Source organism: Haliaeetus leucocephalus, unplaced genomic scaffold (genome assembly GCF_000737465.1).
Source record: "Haliaeetus leucocephalus isolate CR32 unplaced genomic scaffold, Haliaeetus_leucocephalus-4.0 Scaffold339, whole genome shotgun sequence".
NCBI lineage: Eukaryota > Metazoa > Chordata > Aves > Accipitriformes > Accipitridae > Haliaeetus > Haliaeetus leucocephalus.
Window position 1 is genome coordinate 9,622,957 of NW_010972775.1, and position 14,813 is coordinate 9,637,769.

At 36.1% G+C, this 14,813-nt stretch overlaps 1 protein-coding gene across 1 annotated transcript in view; it reads left to right on the forward strand.

Moving 5' to 3' along the window:
* WDR72 (WD repeat domain 72) overlaps window positions 1-14,813 on the forward strand; it is a 118,330-nt gene that overhangs the window by 26,694 nt on the left and 76,823 nt on the right. Inside the window, exon 13 of the mRNA XM_010571812.1 lies at window positions 9,557-9,762. Within this exon, the coding sequence (XP_010570114.1) occupies window positions 9,557-9,762 (206 nt within the window). The remainder of the gene's footprint in view (window positions 1-9,556; window positions 9,763-14,813) is intronic.

The following is a 14,813-nucleotide window of genomic DNA, read 5'->3' on the forward strand; positions in this document are numbered from 1 at the left end:
TGCAGCAGTGCAGGGGGACAGGTAATGGGGTTTACGGTCAGTTCATCCTATGTTGTCTCTGCCACTTCATCCTCCTCAGGGACAGGACTCTTCACACTCTTCACCTGCTCCAGTGTGGAGTCCCTCCCAAGGGAGACAGTCCTCCACAAACTTCTCCAATGTGAGTCCTTCCCATGGGCTGCAATTCTTCACAAACTGCTGCAGTGTGAGTCCCTTCCACAGGGTGGAGTCCTTCAGGAGCACACTGCTCCAACGTGGGTCCCCCATGGGGTCACAAGTGCTGCCAGAAAACCTGCTCCAGCGTGGCCTCCTCTCTCCACAGATCCGCAGGTCCTGACAGGAGCCTGCTCCAGCATGGGCTTCCCATGGGGTCACAGCCTCCTTTGGGCATCCACCTGCTCCGGCGTGGGGTCCTCCCCAGGCTGCAGGTGGATATCTGCTCCACCATGGACCTCCGTGGGCTGCAGGGGGACAGCCTCCCTCACCATGGTCTTCACCACAAGCTGCAAAGGAATCTCTGCTCCAGTGCCTGGAGCACCTCCTCCCCCTCCTTCTTCACTGACCTTGGTGTCTGCAGGGCTGTGTCTTACACGTTTTCACTCCTCTTTCTGGCTGCAGTTTCTGTGCTGCCACAACTTTTTTTTTTTTCCCCTTAACTACGTTATCCCAGAGGTGCTACTACTGTTGCTGATGGGCTTGGCCTTGGCCAGCAGTGGGTCTGGCTTGGAGCCAGCTGGCATTGGCTCCATTGGACATAGGAGAAGCTTCTAGCAGCTTCTCACAGAAGCCATCCCTGTAGACCCCCTGTTACCAAAACCTTGCAATGCAAACCCAATACATTCATTACATGGAATGGATTCTTTATAGACTTCTCTTGCTTGAGCAAGTAGAAATGGTAACGGTGCTTCAATTAAAATTGTCATTGTGCTTGGGAACAAGGTATCAGCATTGACAATGTGTTTCACAGAAGCGTAATGTTCAGCTTTGAGTCCATACTTTAAGGCATAAAGATTTTGAGAAACACTCATGTGTTTCATGACTTTAACATGAATGATAAATGGTTTAACACTCTTTTGCCAAGAAACAAAAAAAAATCCCACCACCTTAAGGTAGCTCTCAAGCATAGAAAACTTCAGCTCAAGCATTTAAAAACTACATGGGTCTGAGTAAATTAAAACAGGCTTTTAATCAGATTGGCAACCCTCATAAAATATGCAGTATCTAACATTAGTTAAATCCATCTGTATGATCACTTCTATTAAAAAAAATCTTTGTAAAAGATAGACAAGAGTTCAGAAATATTCTGAAAATATTTCTTGCGATGTTGATGCCACACTGAGCATTTTAAACTGTTACATAAAACATATTTTATTTGAGAGGTATCCTTGCTGTGGAGAAGATGAAATTGCTCTGCATGTAGTGGTGTTACAGATCAAACATTTGATCATATTGATGGTCAAACATGCTGGAACATTTTCAAACACTGTTCAAAGATAATTTTTATGTAGTTATGTATGCTCCAATATTTTTATAATTGGTGCCAACTATAGTAAGTCTTCTAAACCTTTGGGAAACTCTGTGTGAGTATTGTGAATTGCAGAATGTGTGGGGTTTTGTCTTGGGTTTTGTTTGGTTTGTTTTTTTTAAGTAGGCCCTTATTTAGTATGCCTGACAACTTTTCTCATCTTGGAAAGAAATTAGTGGTTAAACTGTTACTAAGGCTTAGGTTTCATCAGGTGGCTGTGCAGAAATAAGTTGTACAGTTTTAATGAACCTTAGAACTGTATCAAAGTAAACTTGATCATTAATTTACTATACATTTATGCCTAGATAATTGTAGAAGCAACAATAATTACATTCCTGTGACCTTTCTGTCCTTGCAAAATTTAGTGATTTACAGTCTCTTTTATCTTTTTCATTTTCCCTTTACCTGTTTCTCACTCTCCATCTTTCTCTCTCTTTCTCTTCAGGTCATTAGTCAGAATTAGATTTGAGTTGGTGAATGTGGCCTAGCTGATAAATTCTGCAGTTGTGTTTCATATACTGGAGGCTGTGGTGTAGCTAGGGTCAAAGTCATAGTAGTCACTATTTTTCTCTTTTTTTTTCCCAATAAATTCTGCATAGCCTAAAGACCTGGGCTGATGCAAAACTCAGTTTTAGAGTCCTTGGTAACTACATCTGGTAAGTCTTTTGTGAAACACACTATGTGCATAATATGTGTGTATTATTTTCATGCTTGGGATTAAAAAAGCCTCTTAGACTTCACAGAAACTTAATATTATTTATTAATTCACTTTCTCCTGGCTAACAAAGTTTGCCTGCAGGGTCCTACGCCTCTGGTCAGAAATCCAAGTCACTTATTATTTGCAGGAGGAAGATGCAGAAACTGTGAAATGGTTTTGTTAGGAAGGGGCACCAGGTCAATGTCTATGCAGTTCATGTGAGTAGGGCAGTGAGCTTCATCTTTAACTGATGATAAACCATAAAACTTCAAAAGTTCCAAATGGCTGAATTGTGATAGGAGTTACTTGATAGAAATGCTTATGGACTTGGTTTAGTGAACTCTTGTTAGACATTTGGATAATAAAATTAAGTTTTTGATAAAATTGCCATAACTTGTGTGAATGGAAACATTTAGGCATTAGAAGGCTTTTAGAGCGATGGAGGTCTTTCAGGAAGAGATGGTATATGACAAATTGCTTCGGTTTTCTGTTTTTTTCAAGACACCTTGAAGTTTGAGTAAAATTTCTCTTGTTTCAGTCTAACCTTATGCTTTAAAAAAAGTCTTGTCATTCAGTCAGTCTTGTACACACACACAAATTCTACACATCCTCAATTTACACCCATACAATATCTTTGTTTTCCTTCATTTTAGAATTACATAATATAATATTGGTAAGCAATTCATTTAAATAATAGACTTGAGACAGCTGCCTCTGTGAATGCAGCCAGAATATGGGCCCTAAAGTCTGCTTGGTTATACAAAAAACACTGTGCATACTCTTTCTGATTTTAGGACAAATAGGTCTCCTTTGATGTTCCTAATAGTGTTCTCAGTTATATTGTGCCTAATTTCATCATCCCTTGTGAAACTATAAAGAATAGCCCTTACAAAACTATGGCTCAGATATTAAGTACCCTGTTGCATTACTAGGGAGAGTTAATTGAAGACTGTGAAAGGCTTGTATCTCCCCTGAAGGGAGCTTTTCATATTTGGAAAAAGGCTCTAGTGATTTAGCTCTTCTGTTCTTAGGTCATGGTCTGACCTTCAACATTAATAGTCAGGGCAGACACCACGTGGGTTGAGTTCTTCTTGATTTCTCTCCCCCCACCTCCACCTTCATGCTTAAGAGGCATCCTTAGAGAAAGGGAGGACTGCAGGGAGTGAGTTAACCCAGCTGTGTGCTATTGAACTGAGACAAGATAACTTCTTGAGCCTAGAGTACTGTAACATTAAACAATTAGCAAAACGCAGCATTAAACAATTCCTGGTTTAGACAGTCTTTCGCTAAGAAAGCAGTTCTGTGAAGAAATTCAAGGTATGTTAAAGGTAACATACATGATGCAAATGATAACATGCAGTAAGATGGAAGGTTGCCATTTTACTGTAGCTTCTCTGTGCATCTTATACTGTCACTGAAATCCTTTTCTGAAAGATAAAGGATGAGGAAACATTGGGTAGCATATTTTGAAAATGTGAATGATTCAAAATAAGTCATAAGCATGAATATACATGCTGTGTGGAAGTTTAGTGGTTTAGGAAGTTTGGGTTTTTTTGTTTTAATTTGTCAGCCTTAAGTTAAAACTTAACTAATGTTTTGCCTTCTTTATGGGATCTTATATTTTATACATGTAAGCCTCAGGTCAGTCTGTAGCCTGGACTTGAATATTTCATAGTTCTCTAAATTTGAGTCATTGTTCAGTAACTACTTTTTGATGTAGAATAATGAAAGGTAGTGGAGTTTGGAAAAGGCTGTCTCAGGAAAAAAAAGCAATGTCATCCTTTGCCTAATCTGCAGAAGCTAAGGTCACACTTTCATACTGAGAAGAGTCAGGTATCTTTATATTCATATGTGTACATACACATATGTACTTTTATGTACTTTATGTATACTAGATGGAACATGTATGGAATTTAGTTGTGTCTGTTTAAAAAGATATGTTTTTTACAATTGATAGTTGATCTTCATTCTTATTTTACGAGTAATAATGAAGTAAGATTATATATACTTTAAAAACAAAAAATAGTGGAAATGAGAACTGATTGACATGGTTAGTGTAGTCAGAAGAGTTTGTATCAGGGAGGGTTTTCGTTCCTGACATTAAGGGGTGGATTCTCATCCTCATGCCATGTTTCAGATGGTAATAAAGAAATAGACAGATACTGCTCACATCTTTTCCAAGTTCAGAGCTGGCCACTTCTGTTCAGCCCAGTTTAGCACATTTACTGTATCTCAATAATTCCTGTTACAGGATTATTGTCCTTTGCTGTTTAGAATAGCTTAGGTGGAGTCAGGGTGAGAACAGGGGAGTTCTAATATTTTTCCTTTCAGGGACAATGTTTCAATGTCCTTCCTTTCTGGATTTCTGCTTGTGTCTCCAGTAGAAATCCTGAGGTGACGACTGGCTGCATTGGAGAACTGCTTTAACCTACATGTGTAAACCTACATTATATATGATACTCCAGTAGTTTTCTTTGTTCATCATTGCTTTCTTTAGCTGAAAGATATTCTGACAATAGCTTGCTAATGCTATTCTGAGAATGTATATTCTGAAGAACATCAGTAATGTACAGCAGTTGGACTACAAGACAAATCTTCCAAATGCAAAAATTATTGAGTGTCTGCCAAGACACTCTACATGCTCCTGACTACAGTGCTGTAGTTACAGGGCATCTCCATTGTTAATTTATTTCTGTATGTAAAACATCCTTTTAAAGATTATTAGATTTTTAATAGGCTAGATTTTGTTTGATCTATCCTATTTCTCTTTGCTAGATTGCATTTACTTTTGTCTTGATAGTGGTTGGCAATATATATGCTTACTGAACAAACAATGTTTGTTCCATCTGTTTTGAACCATTTGGTGTTACAGTGGTAGCAGTTAGGAGAAATTTTTCAAGCAAAATGCTTGACCAGTGTCTTGGAGCAGGATGGTTGACTTGTAAAATTCAAGCATTTTCTAGTGAGGAATATAGCATTTCTGTTTGCCTGATTCTGCCAGGACAGAAGGAAGTGGGTGAGTTTCTTCTCAGATGAAATAGGTATTTATGGGAAAGGAAGATCTTGACAGAAAATAAAGCAACTAGTATTACAGATGATACTTGTTCTGAAAGATAAGTTTTTTGGTTTGGCTACTAGTAAAGAAAAGGATTTGTTCTTGACCATATGCTCTTTTTAAATAAAATCAATTCTGAAACCATTTTTCATTCACAGATCACTGTTATGCTGTAAGATTCAGCTGAGTTACTAGGTCACAGCAGCACTGCAATATTGAGGATTTTCAATACTTCAGTTGTGATAGCAAACAAAGTGCTGGAGCCTGATGATATGACAGGTCATGTGATGTCAGTGAATACCTCATCTTGAGGCAGGATAATATGCGTGACCTTCCCAGTAAAAATGCATCATTCAGTACGAGCAGAACCCAGAGAACTGTGCGGACAGCGCTAACACCAAGAGACACAATTTGTAGTACTTGGTCCAGAAGAAGAATAAGATGTTGTAACAGTCTCCAGCCAGTCACATCTGGTGGTCCAAAGCTGCCCAGGAGAGTGAAATACTCCACTCTTGTCTGTTCCTGAGGCTTGGTTGCCATGGTCACAGCTTTAGAGAGATAAAGACTTTCTTTTCCTGTATTTTGTATGTACAGTAGGGGGTCATAGCAGTGGTGTTGCTGCTATGTAGAAACCCCTGTCTTTTGCCTTTCATCCATTGTTATTTTATGCTCCCCAATCAAAAGCTTTTGGGCTCATTTGTGTTTAAAATACTTCAGGTTTGAGAGTTGTCTTTATTTCTGTGCTCTTTCCTGTACTCCTGTGTACAGGCTGTGTCTTTTCTTCTTCTTTTTATTTTCTTTTTAAAATCAGAGAGAACATATTCCTAACAAATAACTGTGTCTGGAACAATAAGCACCCTGCCCCGGTATTCTTTTCACTGTTAGCAGTGGTCAGAATTTCTTTATCGCATATACAGGTTTCTCCATCTTCCCCCCCGCCTTTGTTTCTTATAAAGATATATTCAGGAATCATAGAATACAGATCTCTATTTTGTCTCTGCCACCTACTCTGCAAATGAGTATTTTGCTGTTCAGAAGCATCAAGTACACTGGATAACATAAATACTTTGTAATACTTTCATGATCACCCACCCCCTTCCATAATACTCCTTTTCCTATGCACTTTGTGCTCTTTTGTTGCAGCTCCAGATGTACACACAAATCTGTACATATATACACACATACAAAGATCCAGAATTAAGAAGTATATGCAAGCAAGCTTGTTTTTTAAGAAAGGAACCATCTTCTAGAAGGCGTTATTTATAAGGGATTTGAGATGGCTGTTATGAATGATATATAAATGATTTAAAGATGTAACTCTAAGTTTTCGAAAATGATTTTATGGTATCATAGACTTCTGTCAGTAAGAAACTAAGGTGGTTGTCCAAGGCATTGTTTTCTACTCAGTGTTCCTGTCTATAGATGTGCTTTAAAAAATAAAAATAAGAAAAAATAAATATTGTAACTCCTCTATGTGAGAGGCTGAGTCATATTTCTTGCCAAATATGAACCCAGAAGGGATTTTTTTTTGTTAATTTTCTCTTCTCCAAACTCTGCATGCAAAATGGTATACTTGCTGTGGCATGATCCTGACACTGACACTTAGAAAAGAGTTTGATAGGTAGCAGAAGTGTTCGATAACCCCACAACCTGCCCAGTTGTTTCTCAGTTTGCATCCATAAGTCTGTAATAGGTAGAAGCACATCTGCCAGCAGCTGAAAATAAGATGTGTATGTGTAAAATATATAAAATATCAATTTGCTTTCCTGTACATCAAGACAGCCTGTTTATTCCATTCAGGTCATGGTCTTCAAAGACAAAATGCTGCTGTCCACATCTTCTGTAACTTTTACCACTTCTTCTGGTCTGTTTCTTTTTCTTTCAACTAAACATTTTTCCTTCAACCAGAAGTTGAAAACTTGGCTCTGAAGTTATTGCCAGGGAAGAAGCTCTGATATATGGAAAATAGCGCAAGTCTTAAATATGTTTTAATTTTTAATCTTGAGTGTATGTGCATATATAGGAGGATAAAAAGTCAGGCAACTCAGATCTTGATTTTTGTTGGAAGCAGGGTTTTATCCTCTTTTGCCACTCTAGTATGATAGCCTTAATTAAATGATTGTATTCTATTATATATCCACAAGATTATTCCACAGAATGGTCTGGCTTTGAGGGATGACTGGTGGTGAGGCGCTCATAGATGCCTCTGGAGCTAACAAAACCTGTTTTGAAGTTCTATCTAATGCTAAAGAGTATGTATAATCAGGTCTTTGAGATTTAGTACCATGTCCCCAGAATTCTTGGTTTTATTAAAAATTTATTGTAATGTCTGCCTTAGATCCTTGCCCATAAAAATAACATGATACCCAGTAATTTCGCAGGGATATTATGATCTTTCTGAAGCACTTAAGTACTCTAATAGTGAATTGTGTGGACAAAAGTGATATAGAAAACAAGGATAGATACCAATGTGTGTATATGTATAAACACTCCCTGCATAGTGCACTTGCTGCAGAAGGTAGTAGAGGAAGCTTAGTCCTTCACACTTAACAATATGGGAGAAGAACTATTTCATGATGTCTGTTCATCATTGGCTCTGAATGATGCAGAAAGTTCTGTGGGGAAACAAGACATGCTTATAGCTTGAAAGACTACATTGCATATATAAAGAGGCTAAAGTAATATTAGCTGAATGACTATTATTTCCAAACTTCTTAACTTTGCAAACACTGTAATACCTTTAAGAATGTGTTTACTCACATCTAATATGAATTGTATAATCTTTCCTTGCAAGCATCTATTAATATAGATTTTTGTGTTCCTGAAATATTGAAACATTGCAATGTTGGGAGCTTTGTAGCCAGTATTGTTTTGAAGTATTTGTAGACGGTCTAACTGTGAAGATCTCTGGGCAACTTGCTTGCTTTCTAGTAATTACGCAGTTCTGTAATGATCCCTGACACTGGCTGCAAATCCTGGGGAGAGATGACAAAAATGACATTTGAAAAATAACTGGGCCTGATCCTTATTTTTTTCAGTGCAGTATTATAGTGATCCATGGTATTCAATTGATTTTGTAGGGGACAAAGATTCAGTTGCATTACTTTCTTTTGCTCTGAATTCAAAGTCTCTTGGCCGTATAAGTAACAGGTGATATTACTGTGAACAGAAATGGATAAGTTTCAGAGAAATAATTTCAGATAAAGAGATTTTATACACACATACACGCATGAACACTTATCATATGAGATCCCTCAATCCCAGTCCAATATTTTTAGCACGTGTTACTTGATAGACCTTCAATGTTACACGTTTTTTCTCTGGTAGCAGTGAAAGGGAAAATTCATGTTGTATTACTTGAGGCTACAAAGAATTCAAACTTAAGGGAGAAAACATTTCACATTATAGCAGATATTTAATAGTTTTAAAATCCTTCACATGTCTTTTATCTCTATTTATAGGAAACATACCATTTCAGCAATTTCTTATGAGCTTACTTCCTGTAGGAAATGTGTAGTAACTAATAGGAGCTCATTTCAAATACATTTAAACTCAGTTTAGATATCTTTAATGTTAGTTATAAATTAAGCACTATTACTAAATAAAACTATTACTAAAATAACTGGGTGTAACAGTTAAAGGAATTGGATTACCTAGAGCCACACCAGTCATGAAATAGTCTCTGAAACACTGTATTCCGATTCCTGACTATTAAGCTACATGTAGTATATTCAGGTGTTCACAAAGTGTTAGATGTAAAGATGGTTTTTAGGAATGAAATGAAAAGTTTGAGATTTCCCTTGCTATTTGTAACCTAGAACACTAGAGGACAGCACTAAAATATTACATAAATGTGTTGTTTACACTGTTAATGATAGAGATGCTCTGTGAGGGCTTTGTGAGAAGAAAACAAATGACTGTTTTGAACAGAGTTAGGGCGAGTGGTATTCTGAAATTTCTCCTTTTGAGAACTGCATCTGACTTCACATTATACAAAATAGCTGAAGTTTCTTGTGGTCTGAATCTAAGGTATTTGCTGTAGTGATTTCTTTAGAAATTAACCTTCATTTTTTAACATAGCAATGCTGTAGAATACATGCTTATGTAAAATAACATTTTTAAGGTCCAGAAAATGGGGAATTAGTTGGCTCACCTGTAAATGTTTCATGATTTCTCTGTTCATGTGAAATGTATTATATTAATACTGTGATACTTACACTGAAATATGAAATAGCGTAGTTCCTTGAAAAAAATTATAGCTTCTATTGTGTTTCTCTAGGCACACTGGAACGACATGAAACAGGTGAAACAGCAAAAGCAATTCTTACTTCCATTGAAGATTCAGAATACTTGGTGGCAGATGCTCTACTTCCTGTGTCTCAAGAGTCAAAAAGAAATAAAAATGCTGGATACAAACACTGTAGCTCTTATAAGCATGGCATGGTCTCTTACAATCTTACTCATACAGAAAAATCTTCAGATAAGGTAAGAATGAAGAGTAGAGCATTTCTCAAGAGCAATGCTTTGTGATCCAAATTCCTTTACCCTTTTACCTTCACTGATGTGTAGCCCTGTATAAGTGGCATGGAGGCTTGGGTTTAAGTTCATAAAGGCTTATTCTGATTGGCTCAGTTTTTATGCCTCCAACTCTGTTCCATAGAACGAATGGGGAAGATGGGGGGAGTGCCTTATGCACACCTTATGCAAGGTCACCAGTAGATCAACTTGGAAGAATTTTCTCAGAGACTCAGGACCCGTAGTTAGACCCTGTTGTGCCTCTGGCTTCTGACTGCACCTATTAGCAGTACCTTCAGAACAATTGAACCCACCAGTTCAGATGTGTATGTCTTGAGAAAAAGCCCATCATGGTACAATGCTACTGGCCTTTCTGTTATTGCTTTTCTCTGAAACTGCAGTTTCCCATTGTCATTCAATGCTAGTTTTTATTGGGTGTTTTTTTTCTGTTAACATCATCACAGAACAGACTGCAAGTGCCTTACATTTATATTAGTGTGATTAAATTTGGCACCTTATTGGTTAAGAGGAGGATGGCGGTGTTCCTTGTGAGACTGAGCTGCAAATAGGTATGACAGTCTTCAGGAGAGATTTGGCCAGGCACTGTACTTGGCTCTATCTAACAATTTTTTTACAGAAGTCATTAAACAAAATAATTGTGACTGATGGAAATGATGCGCTCTTTCTTTTTGTTTTGAAAAAGTAATAGAAGGAAAAGCTATACTGAAACTAGTGTTAATGTGCTGTTAAAGCTGAGAAAATAAGTACAGAGACACCATATAATGAGAAGTAAGGTTGAAAATGCAATAGTTATTATATTTGCTTGTGGCCTAGATATATCTATATTTTTATCAGTTATTTGTAGATATTTAAAAAGCCTGTATTTGCTAAATGTAAAACCAATTATTAAAACCGTCTCTAATGCATTTCCAGATTCAATGAGGTAGGTATTACCTTATTCAGGTTGGAAGATAATGGTACATACATTTTTCTGAAAACCCTGTTTGTGCATCAGGAGTGAGTATATTCACTGAGTTCTTGATATGAGTGTATCTTAAGAATAGGGCCTCAATGTTGTTTGTTCATATTTACCACCTTTTATTTAACGGGTTTTGGGAATTCCATTCTCTGCAATAAACAGAGGAAGTCATGTCTGCTATTCCTCAACCCTGAATGTAGATAAAAAATGTCTTCCTACAAGTATGGAAGATGAAAAATGCTTTCCCTCAACTTATATGTGTAAACAGCCTTCAGAATGGTCTCTGGCCTTTTTTAGCTTTATTAATTATTGTAAATGAAATACTGGATATTTCAAAATTCTGTCTGATAAAGTACAGCTTAATTGAAGTCCTCATTCTTGAATTTTCTTTTCTGGTCTTTTTATTTATTCTACCTATAAATTGATATATAACTTTGAGTTTATAGTGATTATTGTTTAACTCTTAATATTTATCTTTGACCTTTTACTAACCTTAGTCTGATTTCTAAAGTTCTTTTTGATCCCATTTTCTGAAAAGTCTTATTAGAGCATAATCCTGCTGAGCATGTTGTGGGGCAGATGGTGCACTAGTTGGCCATTGACACAGAACCTGATCTCACTGTTAGTTTATTAAAAGGAATAGTTTCTTCCTGCCTTTTTAAAAAGGAACAACAGAAAAAGTTGTAGTAGTTGTGTTTGGAGTGTAGTTTTGGTCATACCTATTAAATTGAAAATTGCATGGATTTAACAAAGTAGCTGGAAAAAAATGTGCTGCTCATGGAATATGGGAAAATAGGTTTTGGTAGATTTTAAAGTGTGGAGTTTAACATGCTTAGGGAATTATGTTCTTAAATTGGAAGTAATATCACAATAGGTGGCAGTAGTAGTAATAATTTATAGCACTTTGATCAGACATACATCTCGGCTGCTCTGATTTCTCAATAAAATATTCCATTTTCTTGTTTAAATATTGTTCATTAATTATCTTGTCTCAATGGAAACTTTTTATTGAGAGAATATTATTGATGTTTCTTAGACTTCCCTATGACTGTTAAAATATCTTTTTTTTTTAATTTCACCTTCTTTTTGTCATTATAATCCTGTTATTTTAGTCTAATTTCCTAACAAATGAAGTTCTGTACTTGGGAAACCACTTTTCATTCATCAAAAAATTGTTATCCATTACAGCCAGTGCTTCTTCCCACTTCTGTCCGCATTAGAGCAGGTCCTGTAGATTGGTATGGGAGATGCTGGAGGCTAAATGTATAGGGTGTAGCTGAACCTGGGAAGAATATAACAATGGAGGTCCCCTTAATGCTATTCTAGAAGCCTAATGTGGGCTACACAAAAGGAGTGTGGAGCTCTGTGGCTTTTTTTTAACACTGTTTTGCTATTGCTGAAATGAAAGTTTGTTATGAAGTCCACTGTTTTTCTCAGTTCTTATGCAGGAAACTTTTTTTTTTTAGGTTTTTCAAAAAGTGCTGTATTGACTCTTTTGGGTCGTTGTATTTTAACATCCTGAAATAGTCCCTTGAAATCCAGATCCCATGAAATTAGTGAGAGTTCTGTGGATATCAGTGATCAACATTCCATACCATAGTAATAAGCACATAATCATCACATAGATGAAACTATCATGGAACTCTCAGATTATTAAAAGGTTTTAGTATGTGCATATACGATGAGCATTTCATTATCAGTTTGCTTCTTTGGTAAATTGTGTATTAGAAATTTAACAACACACTAAACCGTTAATAACATTTCTATTTAAAAAAAAACCAAAAAACAATGCAGTCAATTTTAGCCTCTTTTTTTAAGAATTCAATTTCAGAAGATTTATATAACAGAAAAAAATGAGGGGTGGCTATTCTGTCCTGTTCGTATTACACTTGTGAGTGATCCTTTTGTACAATGAGATGATCTACATGAAGATCACAAGTAAGATTCAGCATTTTTTCTTAATATTTATTATTACATAGTTTTATTGTTAATATTATATTTAAGACAAAATAACATTTGCAAAGCAATGGTTTCTCTTTATCGTAAGAGAAGAAAAATATCCTCACATAGCAGTCTATCTTCAAAGGCTTTCTTTCAAAACATTTGTCATCATGTAAATCACAGATACAAAAGCAGAGTGCTTTGATTTCATGGTGTTTTGACCATTTTAATTCTTTTATTGTGCTGCACGTGCCAGTGGGAGTACCAATAACAGATGAGTGTGACAAATGCAGTTAACACAAGATCCATATTAATGTTGTCAAATCCCCTTGATATATTTAAACAGATTTTAATTATTTTCAATGTCAAAAGACCCAAAATATATAGCTTAATAGTTCTTCAAGAAAGCTTTACTTAATATGTGAATGTAAAACCTCTCATAAAAATGAAACTTTTATATTGGCCTTAGTCATTGACATAGGGTATTCATCAAGTCAGCAATTTGTGTGGCAAAGTGCCATTTGAATAGTGTATTGTTAGAATACTTATGGTCCACTTGACAAGGGCTCTTGCTGTAAATAGTGCAATTTGACTCCAGCTGTTAAAGAGTGGCTTTGACAGCAGCCAAATAGAATGGAGATGCTTTACTGCACCGCAGAAAAATCAATATTGGGTTCTTGTTCATAGTAACCTGTTTTTTCTTTTTTTTGCACATTTGTACAAGAGTATCTAGAGTTCATTTGTAGAAGTTTAAATATGATTCTAAAAGTGGGTCTCTTATTTTCAGATTGATGTTAGTGATGAATGATGCTTGTGTTTAGTGGAAAAAAAACAGACAGTACTTTGTGGATATACATAAACAATGTGGTAATGCAGCATTGTTTCAACTCAGCTTATATGGATGGATATTAGGATGTGGGTGCATAAGTTATGTAACTAATGACAAAAAATGATCTTTCCTTCCTCTCTGTAATTTTTTTGCATTTTGTAGTGCTACTGTAGTATCCCTGTCAATTTTCTAAGCAGAGGGGTTTTTAAAGCAGATTTCTTTGTTGTTCTCCCTGTAACAACCCCCACAGATGTTGACAATCTGTAGTGCTATTGTAGATTTTCCTGAAGCATAGTCTTGCTGGTGCTGAACAGTTTTCCAGCAGTATTCAGTGACACAAGGTTGCTATGATACCTGGCCAGTAGCAATACGTATTGAATCACTGGTCTTAATTACAATAGACTACACACTAGATTGTGTGCTCATGGTGTTTATATGGAACTAGCTCTCATTATACCCTTAAGTCATAGTTATATTTGAAAATTGGAGCTGTGTGAAAAGCTGGTTTAAAAAAAATGAAAGTGTGTCAGTGCATCGTATGAAGATTTCATTGATGCACATAAAAAGCTGGATATGTCTGGGAATTGTTTTCCTGATGTTCAAGAAACCTTTGTTTCCGAGCTTTTCAGCTTAAATAATTTGGATATAAATCTGTGTTTATCGTGCACTGATATTTCTAGCGATTTCAAGAATGTAATCAGAGCTTCTTCTGGGTAAAAATGTTGGAGGAGGAGCAGCTTCTAAAATCTGTGCAATAATTGCTAAACTTGGACTGCTGATTTGTACTATGGAAGAGCTAGACCAGAAAAGGGAAATTTTTGCTGTGTGTATAAGACAAGATGAAGGTGAGGGAGAAAAAATGTATTATTTGCATCTGAACTTTTATAGGAATGTTAGGTATATTTATTGCTTGATATAGTTACTTGAAAATGTCTTAAAATACTGGGTTTTGAGCATTAATGTATGGTACAGAAAGTAGAGTCAAAACATCTAAATAAGGGTTTACACAAGATCTGTAAAGGTTCATTTTGATTTATGTAGCTATTAGAAATAATTGACTAGAGTAGTTAAGTACCAGCTACTATCATACTTGTGGAAGCATTTTAAACACTTTAAATTGACATACCTAGTATTAGTTGTTCTAAAGAACTTATTATTCACTTATGTAATAGCATACGTATTTTGTTCTAAACAAAATATGTAAAGGCAAGATGCTTCTGAAACAGAGGTATTTTCTTAGTAGGAAAGCCAAAGTTTGTATTTTTGTAGTTG